Source organism: Malus domestica, chromosome 17 (assembly GCF_042453785.1).
Source record: "Malus domestica chromosome 17, GDT2T_hap1".
Taxonomy (NCBI): Eukaryota; Viridiplantae; Streptophyta; class Magnoliopsida; order Rosales; family Rosaceae; genus Malus; species Malus domestica.
The window spans coordinates 29,192,598-29,215,561 of record NC_091677.1 but is presented as its reverse complement, the minus strand read 5'-3'; the positions used below and the strand labels follow the sequence as shown (position 1 = coordinate 29,215,561).

At 38.0% G+C, this 22,964-nt stretch overlaps 1 protein-coding gene across 8 annotated transcripts in view; it reads left to right on the top strand.

Moving 5' to 3' along the window:
- The first annotated feature begins 11,365 nt into the window (after positions 1-11,365).
- Positions 11,366-22,964, top strand: part of LOC103417363 (transcription factor bHLH162-like) — a 66,474-nt gene continuing 54,875 nt past the window's right edge. The window contains exons 1-4 of one of the 8 annotated variants that reach the window (XR_003770871.2): positions 11,366-11,771; positions 11,895-12,242; positions 12,354-12,593; positions 13,118-13,995. Coding sequence is in view for 5 of the 8 variants with exons in the window: in XM_008355556.4 (XP_008353778.3) it covers positions 11,640-11,771; positions 11,895-12,242; positions 12,354-12,464 (591 nt within the window). In the remaining 3 variants the exon portion in view is untranslated. Of the gene's footprint in view, positions 11,772-11,894; positions 12,243-12,353; positions 12,835-13,117; positions 13,996-22,964 lie in introns of those variants that run through there. The other 7 variants (XR_011578396.1, XR_011578395.1, XM_008355556.4 and 4 more) reach the window with 7 other exon arrangements.

Here is a 22,964-nt window from a genome sequence, read left to right as displayed (position 1 = left end):
TTATTTTTGGACCCTGAGTTTCAATTGCCTAATTTTAAGGTACTTTTTGGGTTTTATAATTTTTCACCCACACTTTAAATTTGGCCCGAAGTCCAAATAATTAATTCAATTATAATTATAGACCTAAAGTTCTATTTGCATATTTTCTTGTTACATATTTCTGTATATATATTTATGTTTGCCTGCAAGAACATATGAACCTGAAGTTCATAATTATTTAAAGTTTCTAGAAACATGCCTTGTTTGAAAACCTGAGGTTTTCCTTAAAAACACCACCCATGAAAACCCGAAGCTTTTTCATGAAAATTTAAACCAATACATGTCTATTAGAACCTGAATGTTCTAATCATATGTCAATGGATTGATTTTTTCTCCATTACACTAACCACATCTTGTCCATTTATTTTGTGATAAGAACATGTCGATTTTGAACAAACTCGACTTCACTTTAGAGGTCTCTAGAAGGAACTACCTCCAGTGGGTCCAAGATGTGAAGCTCCACCTCACCGTAAAGAATTTGCGTCCCACCATTGAAGATGAGACAGACAACCCGGTTGGTGAAGCTAAGAAAGTCACTGCCATGATCTTCATCCGAAGACATATTCATGACACACTGCAAACCAAGTACCTTGCCGAGGAAGATTCACGAGCACTCTGGGTCACTTTGGTTGATCGCTTTGATCACCAAAAGGACATCTTCTTGCCTGAAGCAAGACATAACTGGTAGCATTTACGCTTCCAAGACTTTAAGTCTGTGAATGAATATAATTATGAAGTTTGTCAAATTCGACCACTTCTCAAGTTCTGTAACAAAACTTTGACTGAAAATGATCCCCTGGAGAATACCTATTTGCCTTTCTCTGCTACTAATATTGTCCTGCAGCAACAATATAGGGCTCAGAAGTTCACTAAGTTTTCGGATTCGATCTCTATTTTACTTCTCACTGAAAAACAGAATCAGCTGTTGTTGAAAAATCATCAAGCTTGACTTACTGGGCGATTGTTGTGCCTGAAGCATATTATAGCACAAAAAAACGCCAAAATAAGCGTGGTAGGGGCGGCCAGAAGCCACACCGTCAAGGTCAACAGAGCCAAGGTTCATTTAAGGGAGGAAACCGAGCCTAGAAGCTCACTAACCTCGCTTCCAAGGCCCTATACTTTAAGAATAAGGGCAAAGCACCTGAAACCATGGATGCAAACATGTGATATCGCTATGGTTCAAATAACCATTAGTCCCATGTTTTCCGAGCTCCCCAAAAGGTTGTAGTTGAATATCATTGTCGTCGTAAGAAGTTTGAATTAAACTTTGTGCAAATGGATGAACCAGAGAGTACCAAGATGGAAGTTTCTGACTTTCAAGAGGATACCACCCATATGGAAGATATTAGAATCTTAGACATAAACTATTTTTCTAGTTGAAATTTAGAATAATGGGGCCAAATTCCACCTGGTGACCGAACCCCCCTCCCCATGTTTTTTGGTTTAATTTGGAACAATTTTCCTTTATATTTGGATTATTTATTGGTGATTTGTTTTTGGATATTAAGTTTCAATTAATTACCATCCTTGAATACTTAAATTATTTTGAATGGATATTTGTTTTAAGAATTTTTATGCATGTAACCAATTCAAATTAATTTTACTTCTAGGTATGACTTATGGGAAAGTTAGTTGTCTTGCAGATTCTGCAACCACGCACACCGTTTTGCATGAACCCATCTATTTCACTAACTTCATACCTAAAAATGCACCTCTAACAACCCACTCAGGCCCATCTAACCTGATCGAATGATACGGTAAGACACGTATAATGTTGTCTAATGGTACAATTTTGATCATTGATGTGGCACTTTATTCTCCGCGTTTTGGAAGAACGTTGTAGAGTTTCAAGGACATTAAAGATAATAATTACCATGCTGAAACATATGTAGAAAACAGAGTTGAATTTCTGTGAATAACTTCCTACGAATATGCCAGAAACGCATTCTAGAGAAGATTGAGCGTATCCTGAGTGGTCTGTATATTATGACCATACGCCCTATAGAAAGCCACTATGTGGCCGACCCTACCTCTGAGACCACACACAAAATTACACTTTGGCATGATCGTTTGGGACACTTTGAACGAATAGTGATGCATCGTATCCTCAAATCATCACACGGACATCCACTAACCTGAAGTTTAGGTTCGATTCAAGAAATCGCATGTCAAACGTACTCCATAGGAAAACTTATTATTAAGCCTTCTTATGACAAGATTGGTTAGAATCCTCCTATTTTTCTACAAAGGATTCAGGGGGACATTTATGGACCGATTCACCCTCCTTGTGGACCATTTAGATATTCTATGGTTTTAGTTGACGCTTCCACTCGTTGGTCACATGTGTGCTTCTTGTCCACAAGGAACGCTACATTATCCAAATTTTTGGCTCAGGTTATCAAGCTCAGGGCTTACCACCCTGATTATCCGATCAAATCTATTCGATTGGATAATGTTGGAGAACTCACATATAAAACTTTTTATGACTATTGCATGTCGGTTGGGGTTGAAGTTGAACATCCAGTACCCCATGTTCACACCCAGAACGACCTGGCAAAGGCATTCATTAAGCGCTTACAAATGATTGCTCGATCGTTGGTTATACGTACCAAGTTCCCGATCGCTGCTTGGGGCTATGCAATTTTACACGCAGTCATGTTAGTCTGCCTGAGGCCTGTTACGACCCAACCATATAGCGCCCTTCAGTTGGTTGCCGAATACAAACCCGACATATCTCATCTACGCCTTTTTTGTTGTGTGGTCTATGTGCCGATTTCGTAGCATTTACGTACAAAAATGGGGCCTCAGCGAAGGATCAGAGTCTATGTTAGATATGATTTTCTTTCAATTATTCATTACTTAGAACCTTTGACAGCTATCTGTTTACCGTTCGTATTGCGTATTGTCACTTCTATGAAACAATCTTCCTGTTGTTAAGGGGAGATAAGAACGTCAACGTTCTTGAAGAACGATGCAAATTATCTTGGACGACTCCTACATTATCTCATTTAGATCCTCACACCGCTCAGTTTGAAACTGAAGTGTAGAGCATATTAGATCTTCAGAGCATAGCTCAAAGCATGCCAGATGCTTTCACTAATTTAGTGTAAGTGATAAGATCACATATTCCAGTTGCGAATGTGCCTGCAAAAATAGATGTACCAAATGTACGATGGACTTCCCTATTGGAGTCCTGGGACACCATTTTGGTCGATCCACATATATTAACGGCTAGCTAATCATCTGCCCTTACACATAAGCACGGCAGACCACTTTGTTCAAAAGATTCATACCCCCAAAAAAGGAAACCCACGGCACAGGTCAAAAGATTCACACCCCCGAAAAAGGAAACTGACGACACATGCACCTGAAGAGCCTACCGTGAATTCGACTGTCACCTACTCATTCTATCTAATTAATGAGGAAATTCTAGATTACGGAAGTGTCCTTGAAGAGACCAATCCACCTCCCGAGAATTGTGAGATTTCGATCCATTATGCTAGCTTGGATGATGTTTGGTGTAGAAATGAGATGATCGTCAACGATGCATTAGCATATGTAGTAGCTACTGAGATCATGTTGAGTGATGACATTGAACCCCGTTTTGTTGATGAATGTCGATGTAGAAGTGATTGGTCAAACTGGAAACAAGCAATCCAAGTTAAACTCGATTCGTTTACGAAAAGTTAGGTGTTTGGACTTGTAGCTCTTACTCTTCCACATGCAAAACCCGTTAGCTATAATTGGGTTTTCGTTTGAAAGCGTAATGAGAAGAACAAAATTGTGCATTACAAAACTTGTCTTGTTGCACAAGGCTTCTCATAACGCCCCGGGATTGATTATGACAAAACGTATTCTCCTGTTATGGATGTGATTACTTTTTTCCCTACCTTATCAGTTTGGTAGTTTCTGAAAAACTGAGTATGCAGCTGATGGACGTAGTAACTACGTATCTCTATGGGGATCTTGAAACTACCAAACTGAAGAATGTGGCGTTCACTCTACAGTTTGGAGCAATTCTAAATAATGTGGTATAACCGTCTGAGTGAGTATTTGACTAGTCAGGGATATGTGAACAACGAACTATGCCCTTGTGTGTTCATTAAGAAGTTACATTTCAGTTTTGCAATTGTCGCAGTTCATGTTGATGACATGAATCTCATCGGAACTCCTGAGAGTTCACGAGAACTGCCGCGCACCTGAAGTCGAAATTTGAGATGAAAGATCTAATAAATACCCGATGCTATCTCGATTCCGAGATAAAGCACAATTCGGATGGAATATTAGTACATCAATCGAACTACACCCCGAAGGTGTTACGTCGCTTTAACTAGGATAAAACAAAGCCTTCGAGTACTCTTATGGTCATTCGATCGCTAGATGCAAAACGAGATCCTTTCCATCCGAAGTAGGATGATGAAGAGATTTTGTAGCCTGAAGTTCCTTATCTAAGTGCGATGGACGCTTTATTGTACTTAGCTCCATGCACTAAACCCGACATCTTCTTCGTTGTTAATCTTTTGGCAAGATATAGTAACACACCTATATGCAGACACTGGACTGGTGTTAAAGATATCTTCCTACCTTAAAGGTACAACGGATATGGGCTTGTTTTGTTCTACGGATCCTCGAGTGATGCCGCACCCCCTTATCTCAAATTGATTCTCGCCTTGTTGGTTATGCCGACACATGATACTTATCTGATCCGTACAAAGCGCGTTCTCAAACGGGTTATGTCTTTACTGTTGGAGGCACCGCAATCTCTTGGAGGTCAACTAAACAAACTTTAGTTGCCACTTCGTCTAACCATGCTGAAATTCTTACCTTACGCGAAGCAACTCGGGAATGCTTTTGGTTGAGAGCAGTTATGAGCCATATTTGAAGCTCCTGCGATCTTTATCTCGTCGTTGATGTCCTGACAATGATCTATGAAGACAACGTAGCATGCATCGAATCGCTCAATAAGGGTTACATCAAAGGAGACAACACCAAGCATATTGCGCCGAAGTTCTTCTTTTCACATCAACAATAAGAGCATCATAAGATTGAAGTCATGCAAATCCATTCACAAGACAATCTGGCTGACCTCTACACCAAATCATTACCGAAGGCAACATTTCAGAAGCTTGTTCAAGGAATTGGTATGCGTAAACTTTTTGAGTTGTAACATTGCTAGTTCTTTTTGGAATTGTGTTAAACTTAGGGGGAGTATCCTAAAGTATACTTGCTTGATCTTAATTCACTATTTTTCCCTACAATTAGGAGCATTTTTTCTCACTGGGTTTTTGCTACCTAACGAGGTTTTGACAAGGCACCCACCTTGGGTTGATCATATCCCTGATAACGTCCTGTAGACATTTCATTTGACTTTGCATTACTCACGCATTTTTCCTTAGACTATGGATTTTGTCCCTACTCGGGTTTTTACCATAGCCATAGGGTTTTTTGTGAGACTTAGTTTGTTATGCAAGTTCCTACCTTATTTGAGAATAACGTGGTCCCATAATCAGTACTGACAAGTAGACTTCCTCAACCTCTACTTGATGCCAAATCTACTTAAGTATTTACACACTCAAGGGGGAGTGTTATAAACTTCTTGTTTAAGTGTGATTGTGTAAATCCTAAATTAGATTTGATTCTAGTTATTCTTCCCTATTAGGATGTGTATTCCTTGGAGGAGAAGGATTTATTCTCTCTCATATTACTATAAATAAAGGCACTGCATATGGGAAATAATAACATCATCTACACAACCCTACAAACACATATCTTTCTATATTCTCTCTGTGCCGCCGACCCCCTTCTCCTGTTAGTTAAATATAGGCCACAACAATAATCAAATTAAGGGTGATTATTTTCCACTGTTATAGAGTGAATACCCAAAATTACTCTCTTGCTAATGCATAGCTCCACCATAATAGGATGCGACCTTGAATTTTTTTTCAGCGTGTCGGGAACACGGCTCGGTACATCAAGTGTCATAATAAAAATAATTAATTTTGTTTAATTATTTAACCACTTGTCTAATATTTGTCAATTGTCACGTACTAGCTAACAAATGATTAATTATCACTAGAAGATAATGATTAAAATAGGAAGAATAATTTTCCCGTTGAATAATACTTGCATTCTCCGGCGGATGAGCTCATTCCTCCACTTGTAAATAATGTGTCTTCACCGTAATAAATTTATATTCGGAACTGTTCAATGTCTTAATCTTCATTTTTGTTCAAAAAAAAAAAGTCTTAATCTTCATTTGAAGATAATTTTTACAAAAAAATCATTTAATTTTCCAAATGCGTCAAATAAATTAACGATTCATTATTAATATTACTTGGTACATTTACCATTGATTTATTGAATGTTTAGCTATAAATTTTGAGTGTAAACAGAATTTCCCTAACAATTATATCACGATTTGACCATGTTTGCGACCAACTTATTATTGTGGTTAACAAGTGTATCCATGAATTAGCTTGTTTCGTTTTTTATTTTTGGTTATATGTTGTTTATTGGGATGAGATTTGTTGTCAAAGGATTTTTGGTTATACTTCTCTCACGATGTAGAACATTGCGAGTATGGTGCCGATCAAGCTTAAGAGCTCGAATTATCTTCCATAGCGTGCGCTCTTTGCTCCAATTCTTCGTCGCTATAAACTTCTTGGTGTTATTGATGGTTCTGAGCCATGTCCATCTCCTCTACTTTCTGACCGATCACTCAATCCTGCGTTTGAACAGTGGTACGAAAAAGATTAAAATCTCTTGATCTGGTTCAATTCTACACTCTCGGAGGAGATCATTCCTTTCACAGTTGGGGTTTCTTCTTCTCGTGATCTCTGGCTCAAATTGGAACATCGGTTTGGTGGAATCTCTGATGCTCATGTTCATCAGCTTAGATCTCGTCTTCAGTCTATTCAGAAATGATCTTAATCAATCTCTGCGTATCTGCAGCAAATCAAGGAAATTTCTGATTCCTTAACTGCTGTTGATGCCACTATGTCTGATTGTGATATAATTGCGGCTACTCTACATGGTCTACCCGAGGAATTTGACTCATTTGTTGATTCTATCACTCTTCGCTTATCATCTACAACTTTAGATGAACTTCATGGTCTTCTTCTTACCAAGGAACTATCAATGGCTCGTTGCAAGAAATCTGTTGCTACTTAACCATTTCAAGCTTATACAGCTCAAAATCAGCCACCACTTATTCCCACTCCACCTTCCTCTCAGGCTTATGTAGCTCAAAATCAACCTCTGCAAAATTCTTTTCATTACAACTTTAATCGTGGCAGAAATGTTAATCGTTTTCACAACAACAGAGGCAATCGCAACTATCATGGCAACAATAGAGGCCATCCCTCTAATTCTAGTTTTAACAGGTACAACAATCAGTGGTTTCTTTCTCAGGGTTCTTCTGGCTCTCGTAACACTTGTCAAATCTGTAGATTTACAAGCCATAAAGCTATTGATTGCTACGATCGAATGAATCCAGATATCTTTGGCAAAGTACCTCCTACTAAACTTGTTGCCATGTATACTCATTATGCCTCCAAACCATCTCCTTCTTGGATTCTTGATTCTGGTGTTACCTTTCATATCATCAATGACATCTCCAATCTTACTTCTTCTACTCCTTACACTGGTGAAGATAAAGTGTATATCGGCGATGGAAAAGGTTTGTCCATTCATCATACTGGCAGTACATCCTTGAATACTGAGCATGCTTCTTTTAAATTGCCTAATGTGTTACATGTTCCGCCAATGAAGCACAATTTGCTCTCTGCCTATCAATTTCTCAAAGACAATTATTGTTCTTCGACTTTGACTTCAAATGGCTCCATTGTTAAGGATCGTTCTACGGGGAAGATGCTTTTGCGGGGCCCAATTACATAAGGTTTCTATCTTCTTCAAGGTACCCCTGCTTCTTTCTCTCCTACTCGGTTGTCATCTCATGCTTTAGTATGTACTAAAGCATCCGTGAATATTTGGCATAGTCGCTTGGGGCACCCTTCTTCTTCCATCATCAAGAAAGTTCTATCTACCAATAAGCTTGCACTACATGGGAAAAAATCTGTTAATTTCTTCTGCTCTGACTGTGCAATTGCGAAGACCCACAAGCTTCCATTTCCTCAATCTAGTTCATTTTCTACTACTAGCTTAAGTCTGTTACATTGTGATGTTTGGGGCCCGACTCCCGTTGTTTCTATTTGTGGCTATAAGTACTATCTCCTTATTGTGGATGACTATAGCAAATATGCTTGGTTCTTTCCTTTAAAGGCCAAATCTGATGTATATTCCACTTTTCTTTTGTTCAAAAACTATGTTGAAAATTCTATTGGGAATAAAATCAAATGTTTGAGATCTGACTCAGGGGGTGAATTTACTAGTAACCAGTTTAAATCTTTTCTTCAAGATCATGGTATATCTCATCAACTTAGTTGTCCGTATACTCCTGAACAAAATGGCTGCGTTGAACGAAAACACAGGCATTTGGTTGAGACTGCAAGAACTTTATTAATGGCATCCAAAGTCCCACATTTATATTGAGTTGAATCATTCTCTACTACCATCTACCTCATAAATCGTCTGCCTATTTCCAGCTTGAATTGTTCTCCATAGGAACTTTTATTCAAGTCTTCACCGGATTACTCCAAGTTAAAGGTTTTTGGTTGTTCATGTTATTCTTGGTTGAAGCCTTATGTTCAATCAAAGTTAGACGGCAAGAGTCAAGAATGTGTTTTTCTTGGCTATAGCTTGCAGCACAAGGGCTATCGGTGTCTTGATCTTGCTACTCACAGAGTATACATCTCTAGACATATGCAATTCAATGAAACTACTTTTCCATTTCATCATCTTTCACCTGTGTTAGTTTCCCCACATTCTCCCTCTCCATCTCCAGCCATTGATTTGCATTTCTCTGTCTCACCGAAGCCTCTTTCAACAACTCAACCATCATCATCTTCATTGAGTCCTGCAATTCAATCCTTTGTGCCTTCCCCAACTGAGGTTGCTTCCTTACCTGCAATTGTCTATTCTCCAAAATCATCATCTCATTCTGCCTCTACTTTTACAGCTATCAACACCCATCATATGCTCACACGGTCTAAAGCAGACATCTTTAAACCAAAGGCCTATTCTGCCACTAAGCATCCATTACCTATCAATGTTGATTTTGTTCCTTCTACATATTTACAAGCTTTAAAGTATGCACACTGGAGGACAGCTATGCAAGAAGAGTTTAATGCACTTCAACTCACTGGTACTTGGACCTTGGTACCTCCCTCTCAGTCTCAGAATATTGTCGGTTGCAAATGGGTGTTCAGAATCAAGAGAAAACCTGATGGTACAGTGGATAGATATAAAGCTCATTTAGTAGCAAAAGGATTCCATCAACAAAAGGGTATTAACTATCAAGATACTTTCAGTCCGGTAGCTAAGCCAGTAACAATTCGTCTTCTATTAAGCTTGGTTGTTCAGTTTGATTGGTTTCTCAATCAATTGGACATTAGCAATGCCTTTTTACATAGGGATCTCAAGGAAGATGTTTTTATGACTCAGCCACCTGGTTTCATTGACTCCACTCTCCCTAGTCATGTTTGCAAACTCAACAAATCTCTGTATGGCTTAAAGCAAGCACCCATAGAGCTTGGTTTGACAAACTTTTTCAAGCTTTGCACACATTTGGTTTCAAGCAATCATCCTCTGATGCTTCACTACTTGTTCTCCAAGCCCCAGTTCCAGTTTTTGTTTTGGTCTACGTTGATGACATTCTTGTGACAGGAACAAATACAGTTCTCTATCAACAATTCATTCACAATATCAGCCAAGTCTTTCCTGTTAAGGATCTGGGACCCCTTCATTATTTTTTGGGTTTAGAGGTACAACGTACTTCTGAAGGCATCTTCATGCATCAAAGTAAGTATTTACTTGATCTTCTCAACAAGACTCATATGGCAAGTGCTAAACCTTGTGTAACTCCTCTTGGTACCTCTAAACTTGATCACAGTGGTCCTTTGCTCTCTAATCCCACTGAATATCAATCTATTATGGGTGCCTTGCAATATATCACTTGGACACGACTTGATCTCTCATTTGCCGTCAATCAAGTGTGTCAATTTATGCATGCACCACGGGACCAACATCTGCAAGCTGCCAAATGGATCCTCAGGTTTCTCAAAGGCACACTTACACAAGGTCTATGGTTTAAAAAGGGTTCTCTTGATCTCACTGCCTATTCTGATGCCGATTGGGCCCGTTGTACCTATGATCGAAGGTCTACCGGTGGTTTTTGTGTTTTTCTAGGCAAGAACTTGATTAGTTGGAATGCCAAAAAGCAACCAACTGTAGCTCGATCCTCAACTGAAGATGAATATCGATCTTTAGCTCACATAGCTGCAGAAATCACTTGGATTTGCAAAGTATTTTCTGATATCCGTTTTCCTTTGTCTAAAGTTCCAATCATTTGGTGTGATAACATTTCAGCAATCTCTCTTGCATCCAATCCTTTTTTTCATGCTCGAACCAAGCATGTTGAGGTTGACTATCATTACATTCGGGAATTAGTCTTGGCGCATCTTGTTAAAGTTCTCTATGTCTGCAGTCAAGATCAATTAGCTAATATACACACCAAGTCTCTATCCAAACACAGATTTTGTTTTCTTCAGTCCAAGCTTCCTCTTGGTACTTTTCCTGCCCCAAGTCTCAGCTTGAGGGGGTGTAAAGAGTCTAATAGTAGTTGTGTAGTTGGAGTTAGTTAGACAAGGGTAAATGTGTAATTAGATGTGAATGCTAGGGTCATTTATGTCAATAGAATTGTATCTATATATACTGATGTAAATGTAATTTTCAGTAAGAAAATGAAATAAGAAAAGATATTTTTTACATCTCTATCTTCCTTTGTTAGCTTTGGATATTTCCAACTTATTGTCTTGCTTGATCGGTCTGCAACACGTGCTGTGGTTGATGAATAATTATGTTTAATGTAATTCTTAGATATTAATGCAATTTCATAGCCCTTTTTAGAATTGTTCTTCGTGAATAAAACATAAAGTAAACGTTCCTCTCGTTTTGTTTTTGGGCAACCATTTCTACTTGATGAAAAACAGGACAAAAATATCAATACAATCCTCGATGAGAAAAACAAAAAATCACGTGGAAACTTATGAAATAGGACAAGTTTAACTATAAACGAATAAAAAACGTGGAGAATATCCATAAACCCGCGTAACAGAAATCACACTGCCACTTCAAGATATTTTCTGGTAGTGTGAATGCTCAGTAGGGCGCAGAAACAATTAAACGCATGCTAATATAATAAATCCACGTGCTTAAATTGGATGCAAAATTCCATCTTAGCGGCTTTCTTTCTGACTTATAAATATGGTTGATGTAACTTGGATGACGAGTAGAGTAGCAGTAGTACGCGTTGACTCTACTCTTTGATTTCCTTGCTAGTCACTAGACAGTAAAGACTTCATCTTCCTTCTGCACTTTTCTCACCAGACAGACTTATATTATATATCTCTGTGTGTGTGTGTGTCTATATATATATATATATATATGGTATTTGTACTTATTTGTGGCCAACTTGCCAGAGAATGGATCGTAATCATGCAAATGAATCTTCTTCAACCAAAGTTGAAAGGAGGGTTGTTGAGAAGAACAGGAGAAATCGTATGAAACTTCTTTACTCCAACCTCTACTCCCTCCTCCCTAAACAAACTTTTAAGGTCTCTCTCTCTGTCAATGCCAGAAATACTCTCTTGTTACACCAGATATCTTTGTCGGACTGTGGATGTGAGACATTGAAATTCATAGCTAATACGGAACGTGGGTGTTTGTTGTGAATGCAGGAGCCACTAAGTCAGACAGATCAAATAGATGAAGCCATAAACTACATAAAAAGCCAAGAGTCGAACCTGCAGAAGCTAAAGGAGAAGAAGGAGAGCTTAATGCGCACTAGAAAAAGATCATATGCTACAGCATGCGTAAATGTTGAGAGCACAAGGAGCGCAAAGGCACCCCACATCAAAATCCATGAGATAGACTCCACACTAGAGGTAGTACTGATAAGTGGCTTAGAAAATCATCAGTTCATGTTCTACGACATCATTCGCCTGCTTGACGAAGAACATGCCAACGTTGTGCATGCTAACTTTTCAACTTTGGGAGACTCAACATTTCACATAGTCCGTGCAGAAGTACGTAAAACTAGCTAAATTTTTCTCTGTTTGTTTCTCAAGAAAATATTTGATATCAATCAGTACTTTGGGATATTAATTTGGACTATGAATTGTCTTTCTTTCATGTAGATAGGCAAATCTATATCTGAGTTTGGGGCTGCAAGAATAACTGAAAAACTTAACAGATTTGTCAATGGATCCACCAGCGACCAAGAATCACAGCAAGAGGATCACGGTTAATGAGTTGAGGCAACTACTTTTGAGCAGGAAAATTCTCCCAACGGATGATTATTTGTTTATACACAAGCAGAGGATCATGCGTGACAATTGCAGCCTCAGATGGCATGGTGTTGGTGATGGAGATATCCTGTATGTATTTAAACGGACTGTTTAAAACAGCGGATAAAACAATTAGTTTTAGTCTTATCACTAAAAGCCTCTTATCTAATATTTGTTAATTGTCACGTACTATCTAACAAATGATTAATTATCACTAGAAGATAATGAATAAAAAGAAAGAATAATTTTCTCGTTGAATAATACTTGTATTCTCTGCTCTTTTGAGGATGAGTTCATTTCTCCACTTATAAATAATGTGTCATTACCGTAATTTATAATTGGAACCATTTAATGTCTTGATCTTTATTTTTGCTCAAAAAAAAAAGTCTTAATATTCATTTGAAGATAATTCTTACAAAAAATCATACAAAACGGAAATCGTTTAATTTTTCAAATGTATAAAATAAATTAACAGTTCGTTATTAATGTTACTTGGTACCTTTACCATTGATTTATCAAAGTTCAGCTATAAATTTTGAGTATAAATAGAATTTCCTAACAATTATATCACAATTTGACCATGTTCGCAACCAACTTATTATTGCGGTTAACAGGTGTAGCCATGAACTCGAGATTAACAACTTGGGTCGATGAAGTTGGTCCAACTACGTTTCACGAGGGGGAGTTTGTGCCGGGTTGTTTGATCTGAAGGCAACATACCTAATTACCAGTCATGTAATCCTACAACAAGACAAACTTATCACCCGTTCCGGTGAGAGTTTTCTCTCTATGAGAACTTTTCGCATTGTTGGTGTGTGAGCTTTCCCGATCCGATTTTCGTTCAGCCGTCGGCCCTAGGCATGGCCGGGGTCGACGACAACCTCCAGTTCGTTTCCCTTCTATTTTGTTTATATTTCCCCCTGCTATATTTTGATTCTCCATCCAATCTATTGGTGTTCTACTTTGCAATTCTGAACTTCGATCTTCAAATTTCTTGTCCTCCTTTCCTTTCATCCATGTTTCAGAGAGCTAATTTCTTCCCACTTCTCCTGTTTCTTTCCACTATGTTCTCTTTTCTTTCTTTTTCTCATCCTCCAAATTTGCCGGAAGGTGTGTAGAGCTCTGACTCTGGTGTTTACACCACCACCTTCTACTTGTGTGCCTTTGTTGGAACGGATGCCTCTGGTTTTCCTATCTGCTTCCCTGTTAGTTTCTCTTGTGATGTGGTGGCGGATCGTCTGGTGTTGGTTCAAGGGTGATGTAGCTGTGTGTTTTCTCCTTCCTGAGAATTTGTTTGATCGGAATTTAGGCTGCAAGATGATAGAGAATCTGAGATGTTATGGTGATGACAGGGGTGTAAATTACTTAGGTTTTTTGGTTTGTATGGTGTTTTGGTTTGTATGGTTTGTATGGTTTTAAGGTCTCTGATCCTACTCTTGTTCTGACTTGGTGTATCTAGACATTATGTATTTGTGCTTCGTTGGAATGGTGATGTTTCCTTTGACCAAAAAAAAAAAAAAAGGGTAAATATCAGTTTACTACTTTCATGTTTCGTGGTTTTCAATATTTAGTACTAACAAGTTTTTTTATCCAGAGTCATACTTAAGTCATACTTAATGGCTCTACTCCTTTTCGGACCAACGATAGAGATCTGCGATCACTTGAACTCGAAATTTCACATCCCTAACCCTAATTTCTGATTCCCCATCTCCATCTCTCCGATTCGATTCGAGAGCAGCTAAAACGCCGCCGCCGCGAGGGTTGATTTCAACCTTGCGCTCGTCATCGTCACCATTGTTCTCTGCATCATCGTCTTCGTCTTCAATGTCTACCTGCTCGTCAATTACTAGCACCCCGACAGCCGGGTCAAACCTATAAGTGGACTTCCCCTCACAATCCGCCTGCGTCCCACACTCGGGCACCCTTGGCGATGCCCATTGTAACCCCATTCCCGGTTCAGGCCATCGATCAACGGGCAAACCCTGATCCAAGTTCACGAAACTTGTGTACGCGTTGCAACCTTTCAGAACCCAACAACTACAACCAAAAGCTTGTTATGCAGCAATGGAACAACATGAAAAATAGAAGCTGTGTACCGTAAAGAATCACTGATTAGTCGAGGAAAGTTTTGGGATTATTCTGCTTGCTAATTGATAGATGCCTGTATTTTGTTAATCAGCCGACAGATTTGATGAAATTTTATAAAACTAGGGTTTGGTGGGTTGGTGCAAAGGAGATAATGGAGGGATAAGGGAGGAAGGAGGAGAGAAGGCAAGGTGGTGCAGGTTGTAGAAGAGAGAAGGGAGGGAAGGGGTGCGGGTTGCAGAAGAGAGAAGGGAGGGAGAGGGTGCGGGGGGATGAGGGAGGGAGAAGACGAGTTGCCACATGGCCCTCAATCATTATCCACATAAGCGTTACATCGTCAATTAATGGCAGACTTAATAGTTTGACTAACGGATGCATGAGACTGTCTCAAAATTAACATATTAGGTATGACTGTGGGATAAAACAAGTTTGATGTACTAAAGGTTGAAAATCATGAAACATGAGGGTAGTAAACTGATATTCACCAAAGAAAAAAAAATCGTACAACCGGGTTGCCACCCATATGTGATCCCCAACCCAAAACGAAAAACAAATAAACCAAGGGTGAAATGAAGAACATGTCGGAAGTGTCAATAATGTCGGCGGAAGCAACGATATTCACTAATGTAGTTGTTAGTGTCATTAATATTCGGTAGAGATTGATATGTTATCGATATTGTTGATATGATGTCTATATTTAGCACCAATACCTCAATATAAAATTTGATATTCGATTGAGATATCATCATTCATGTTGTTCAAGCCATTTCATGTATAATAACACATCACTTTCAACCCGCTTGTACCGTACCTTAATTTTAACATTTCAGCTGTGTAATTTTAACCAGACGGCTGAAAAGTAAGAAAATAGGACGTTGAACTTTGAAAGTTGAGTTGCAGTCCACGACATTTTAAACGTGCGGTCATCATTGCGGAGGATTCCGTGGTTGTTGACGTTACATATATAACTCAACATTCCCTGGGATTTGTCAAAACAGTAGAATTTCCAAAACATGTTTGGTACACTGTCCTTTCCAGTCCACGTTTTCTATCGAATATCCTTTTTACATAGCACACTATTTTCTTTCTGTGAAAATGCTATTTGCGGTAATTCCAAATAAGATTTTGGGCCAAATAAGATTTTAATTGTTTATTCCTTTATTCAAGCGATATTCTAATTTAATTGGTGAAAATAAAGAGAAGTACGAAAGACTGAAGTTTGGATAACTATTTCAACAATTTTTACATTGTAAAGCAAAACTACTTGGGAGGATGAGGGGACTCACAACCTCCTGCAAGTTAACAAAAATAAAGAAAATGGAAATTTGAAGGTTGGAAATTAGTAGCTTTTAAGTTTAAGCTCCAGATATAGTAATACTACTCGAGTAGCCACGCCTTGAATCCGAAGCAGTACTGGAAGAAATGTTATGGTAATGTATGGACTCAACTAGACTCTTTGAAAACCGGTCGAGGAACTGTGGGATAGGAGGTATGCCGAGATCTATGACTCCTTCCAGAAGTTGAACAACTTGCCCCATTGTCGGCCTATCGTTCTCGTCATCTTGAATGCACCAACAAGCTACTTTGCATGCTCTCATCACTTCTTCTTTGTTTGCATTACCTTCTAACCTGCAATCCAACAAGGTATCGACATCTTCTCCTTTCGTTAATACATTTGCAACACGAGTGGGGAAGTAGTTTTGCAACCCATCATCCAAAAGATCTCTGTTTCTCCTTCCTGATATGATCTCAAAACACAACATTCCGTAGCTAAAGACATCGGCTTTTGCTGTGATAGCTTCTCCTGATATCCATTCCGGAGCAATATACCCTCTTGTCCCTTGCATGGTTGTAATTACCCGGCTGAAGTCTCTGCTCACGAGCTTTGCAAGACCAAAATCAGCTATTTTGGGGGCATATTCTGCATCCAACAGAATATTTTCAGGTTTGATGTCACAGTGTATGATGCATTCTCTGCAACTATGATGAAGATATGCAAGTCCTCTTGCAGTCCCAACTGCAATGTGATATCTAGTTTTCCAATTCAAGACAATCGGACTCTTCTGGAACAAAAGAGATTCTAGAGAACCATTTGGCATGTAATCATAAACCAAGAATCTTTTTGAAGTTTCTGCACAAAATCCGCGGAGACGAACAAGATTAATGTGCTGGACCTTTCCAAGAGTCCTCACTTCTGTAAGAAATTGCTTATCTGCTTGCTTTGGACAGTTAAGCCTCTTCACTGCGATGGCGGTATAACTCTTCAGTGTCCCTCTGAAAACAGAACCAAAGCCTCCTTCCCCAAGTTTTTCAGTAAAGTTCTTGGTTGCGTTTCTTAGAACCCGGTACTTGAACATTGTCAAAGAGCCTTCATCTGCCTCAGACCTTTCCCCAGAACCGGAACATTCATTCTTGGCAATTACCACAATAACCAGTAAAACACCACACAAACCTCCAAGTACTCCAATGACAATCCAAAAGGTTTTATTCTCTCTCTTCACCTTTGGTTCCTCTGATGCTGCAACCCGAAGATACAACTCTTTGCCGACTGTCTCATCAGATTTAAGTTGTTTTACATTGAACAAATCCCCTTTCCAAACTAAACACCCACTGTCATAAGCAAACGCTGTACACGAGCAATCACTCAAGCACGCCGATCTACACTCATCGATGTTCTTACCTGCTAAAGTCTCGGGATTCTCTGGGAAGCGCAAATCGGGTATCACCACAAATGTGTCATTTCCTCCACTGCCTGTACTGCATTCTAAAGGGGTTTTCCTCACGCACCCTTCCGTGTGATCCTCCAAGTCCCAGTCTTTTGGAGCTCGCGGTTCAAACCCTTCCAAGCATACACAAAGAGGCACTTGTTGCTGGTTGCAAATACTAGAAGCACCGCAGAATCCATATACCTCGCAATGTTCGGAGGGTCGCAACCAAAATGAAGTCCACTGATTATAGTCCTTCCCCCACTTGTAGGCCCTGAACTGCCCGGAGATATCAAGCATGTACCGGACAAAGATGTCGGGGAAAACAGCATCATAAGAAACATAACTCCCAAATTCATCGGACTTATAGCTGATATTCGTGACCAAATAATTCAACTGAATTTCCGGAACATACTTAAAAATCTTGCCTGTCCAAGGCCCGCTGGTCCAATACATTTTAGTCCCATTATACATCAATAGAAAACTTGTTCCGTTTCGTTCGATCTCTAGAGAGAAAATCCCAGGTGCTGGGTTTTGTGAGCCTCTCCAGGGAGTGAGGGTTAGTTTCTCATTGGTCAGCTTGTTGTATCCAAGCTTCCCGCCCGGCAACCAAGTGTCGGTCGGGTGATCGAAACTCTGCCATATGACAGCAGACGAATTCAAAGCATTTGTTATGACAAAGTTGCCATTGTCAAGAAGCACTGCTGCTACTTCACTGGTAGAATTAGAAGCAACTGAGAGATCACGAGTTGTTGACCAAATGGAAGATTTGGATTGGTCGAGCAGTATTAAGGTTCCGTTAGGGAAGAGTTGAAGGGAGGAAGAAAATGGATCGGAAACAGGGTGGTTCCTGTTGGCCACCCAAACAACGGTTTTTTGTAGTTTTTTGTACCAGATGCCTATGTAGTGGTTGTGGGAGTTACCTGGAGTGAAGAAACCAAGCTCGAATATGCCGCGTGGTGATGAGCTGATTGTTTGGTTGCCGGAAATAGATTGGCCTTGGGAGATGATGTTGCCAGACGCCGTCGACACATGGGCGGCTTTCAAGTTCAAGCATAACACAAGAACCACAACTGATGACATGTAACTGAGTTTGTTCCTGCTGCTATTCATCATATTCATCTCTTCATAAAGTACAACCTCTATATCTCTCTCTAAGAGTAGGACTGAAGCTTTACCCCTCTCTCTCTCTCTCAAATGTTCTAGCCACCTTTTTGTTAAACGAGCTTGGCCATTACATGTGTTGTGTTACAATATGGACTAGTTTTGTGGTCAGCCGTTTTTCAAAGACTAGATCCCCTATATTCCCACAATGTTAGGTTACGGTCCAGGATGAAGGGTGGTGATTGATTCCCCCCCCCAAAAAAAAAAAACCATTCTTTTGTCTACATCTGAAATTGAAAAAGGAAAAGACGAAGAAAAGATGTGCAGATGCTCTCCCCATTTTCCATCCCATTTCTTTCTTGCCCTTTTGTTTTTTACTTTTTTTGGTCTCCTCCTCCAACGCCTTGCCCTTTTGTTTTTTACTTTTTTTGGTCTCCTCCTCCAACGCAGAATAGGAGCAAAGGTGGACGATGGGATGTGAATAAAAGGCTCCTAATTGATGGAGCAGTTCAACTCATCTTGTCTTTAGTGGATAATTATATTTAGTGGATATATTTATTTATTCCTTGTCTTCCACTAATATTTGGAGTTTTCTTATCTTATAACTTAGGTTTACTTTTTTTGGTTAGGAATGATATTTACAAGAAATCTTAAAAAAGTGGTGAAATTAAATATAATTTATATTGGTTTATAGTTCAGTTGGTTAAGAGTATTCGCCCATGCATGCAGTTAAGGTTTTATGTTTGAATCTCATTTCCGTAGTTTAAATAAATTTAATGTAAATTATCTTCTCATATGTCAATAAAAAAACTATGGGGTGTAATATCCACACATCCATTTTTACTTCTCACACAACTTTTTAATTTTCGGACATCGGATTAGATGAATTGAAGAATATCAAATAACATAATTTTCGGACATCGGATTAAATGAATTGAAGAAGATTAAATGACATAAATTAACAAGGGGTGTGTAAGAAGTAAAAATGAGTGTGTGGATAGCACATCCCAAAACTATAACTTATATTAAGTATTTTTTATTTATTTATTTATAATTGCGCTGATACTTTTCTAATAAAATCGTCAGTCACACTTGTCATGTTGGCTTTATAGTTCGAATTCATTTGGTTTAGATCACAGGTCAACAAAACAACTCCTTGTATAATTTATCATATTTACTTTGATCCAAATAATTTAGTAAATAATCTCTACTTGAATTATACTATGAGTCATTGATCTCCTTCTTAATTTAATTGCTCGATTTCTAGTTATAGAGTAATAGACGTAGCATAACTCTAGTCGTGATCCATCAGCACCATGTGTCAATTTGCTTCTTAATTTAGTTCCTTCAATTTTAGAGGATTTTAACGAAAAATTTACAGTACTGTTTATCTTAACGAAAAATCATAGTTTTACATTAAAAAATCAATTCTAGTACTATTCATTTTGTCCTTATCGTTAAAACTCAAAATTTTAAAATTATTTTTATTAATTTTTCTTTAATTTTAATTACAAAATAATGGAGATAACATAACTCTAGTCGTGATCCATAGCATGTGTCAATTTGCACTGTCCACTCAAAAACAGAAGACTCTAGATCGGCCCTCGTTGTATTTTATATTAAGTCTACAGTTCTTTATGCACGTGGAGTTCCAACTTCCAATGTAGGAAATAGGTTTTACCTAAATATTCGACAACAAAATATAAAATAAAAAGGAATTTACCTAATAAAACAAAAGCTGCGACGCCTAATTTGAATTAAATAAACGCATCAACTGTTTTGTATGATATCTTATAGTTGAATTTTGTCGCCTGCTAGTGCTAGTAGTGCATGTCTTTTATAAACTAAAAGGTCATTGAATATGTATTGATAATTTACAGAGAAATGTTCTTTCTGCTGGATCTCAGCTGAACCATTTCCACAAGAAGTTGGGTGTAACGTATACACCACGTAGCAGTATATTTAACCATTTAAATCTCGACATTTGTTATCTTTTATAGCTAAATTGTCATCCGGTATACTACTTAACAACAACCAATTATTGTGTGTATCATGTTTACCACGTTAGCAGCGTAACCAACCACTTAAATCTTGACATTGGTCAATTTTTTACAACTGCCACATGTAGACATTTCTTGAACTAGCTTAACGTTTTTTTTATTATTTTGTTATTTATACCAATGCCTAATGGATATATAGTCCATGTGGTGATTGATTAGTCGAAAGATAGTTTGTATGGTAAAAATGTTCAAATTTAAAGCCTTGTCTAAAGTATTGGCAGCAAGATTTTTTTCTTCTTGCGGATAGAACATAAGAAATGACTTAAAATTTAGAAAAATTGGACAAAAGACTTCTAGGCAGCAAGATTAATTGGCGAGACCCATGGCTTACAGTTGAGATTTATGCATAGAAATAACTCTAAGCTTTGCTAATTTAGGATTTTCCTTTATGGCCTTGTACTACCTACCGATGGAAAATAGCTGCAGGGAGGGATGGAGAAAAGAGCGATGAACAGAAGAAAGGAAAGAAATGTAATTTTCGACTCGCACATGCATGCTAATAATAAAGAGAAAACAACATTTTAAAATTTTGTATGAATTCTAATAGATTTTACAACATATGTTTAAATTTGATTTTTTTTTTCTCGCAAAAACTATCTTTCAACTACTTTATTATAACTATTTACCCGATTAGGATCTTACATCAAAGACAACACCACCCAATTCATGCCTGCCTTTTTCTTTTTCTTTTTCTTTTTCTAATACAACCCCACCCACACCTTGTTCTTGTCAAAGGAATCAACTATTTCAACGGTCACCCTTAAATATTGATGCACCTTTTTAATATGCGCATGCACATTTTGCAATCCTTATAGAATATGAATATTTTTTCTTGGTATTTGTTTGATTGAGTGTGGAATCAGTAACGAACCCAAATTGACCAGATGGGAAATTTCAAAAGATAGAACTTCGTTTCATCATACAATAAAACATAAAAGGCCTAACTTGGTTAAACTAATTGTCACCATACTGTGAATTAGAGAGGAAGACAAGACGGGTACTAAGCAAATGGACAAATTTAATTTTTTTAAATCTTCCACACCCATATCAAAATAATGAGATGGCACTCCAAAGCTAAAGGAACTTCATTCTTGATCAAAGTTCAAACATTTAACAAATTGGCATCTGAAAAGCAAAAACTGCAATATAATGAGTAAGAAGACATTTTTTTACAACGAGTAGCGTCGACTTAGAAAAGGAATTGACAACAAACCAACGTCCATACCAACATGAATTTTATGCTCAACACCATTAGCAAAGCTAATAAAAAGAGCCTCGTAAACCCAAGAAGACCCGATAATACACCAACTTAAAACTAAAATACTCACTAGGAGTGACTCAAAATAACCTCACTAAAAAGGCACTTATTGATTAAAATACTAAAACGAAAAACAAATCTGCATCAATTCATAAGAACAGGAAAGAGAAAGGTGAGGGAAAGGAGGAGCAGAGAGGCTACCACCATCCCCAAGCTAGAGCAAAAGTCCGCCTGGCTATGAATTTTTTAGATCTAGGGGTTTTGCTTGACTAAGAACATATTATTTTTAGTTTTTTTGGTACAGAGGAAGGCAAACAAAACAAGAAAAAGCTAGGCCGGAAGAGCCCTAGAATGGGCCCGGCCAATAATATATTTGAAACTAAAAAAATTAGTAGCAGTGGTAGGAGGAGAAACAAGGAAAGGGATCTTCTCTCTGGATCCCTTCCATCTAAGCCTTATGTTTCGTAAATTTAGATTCTTGAAATTTGATCTAACGGATACAAACAGGAAATCCTATTAAAAGTTATAATAACTTTAATCGTTTGATCAAATTTCAAGAATCCGAATTTGTAAGTCATAAGGATTAGGTGGAAGTGATCCAGAGAGTATCTGAAAACCATGAAGACAAAGAGACAAGCCATGACCCAAGTCAGCAATATTGTCCTACTAGTTCTAGAGCATTTTTTTTAGGCTTTGAGTTAACATAACGTCCTAGGTTTGATTTTTGAAGGTAACTAAAAATGCTATTTGTAAAGATCACAACACACACACACATTTTTGGTTACCTTCAAAAATATGTGTATATGCGTGTTGTGATCGTTAGCTTTTTTCAGCATCTCCATAATAGTTTTGTTATGCTTATCAAATAAAGAGTTAGAAACTAACCTATCTTTCGTTCATTTACTAATTATGCAACTATGTGAATAACTTTTCAAGATTATGAGTTATGTATTAGTAAATTTTGGTGATCGGTGACATAGGTGCTATTCTTTTGTAACAGCATGTTTAGAATGATTTGTAAGGAATCGGTAGCATTCCTATTCTTTTCCATCCCACACCTTCTGGTAATTGAAAATTCAAGGTATGGGATTATCAGGGGGTGTTCTTTATCCCGTACTCAATCATTCATATCACTATTCTCTCATATTCCTATTCCTACTTATGGTAAGTTAACATCCCTAATTTAATGAGTTTATTTTGATAAATTTTAATTGTACATCAAAGATGTCGACAAGATATCAAGATATTA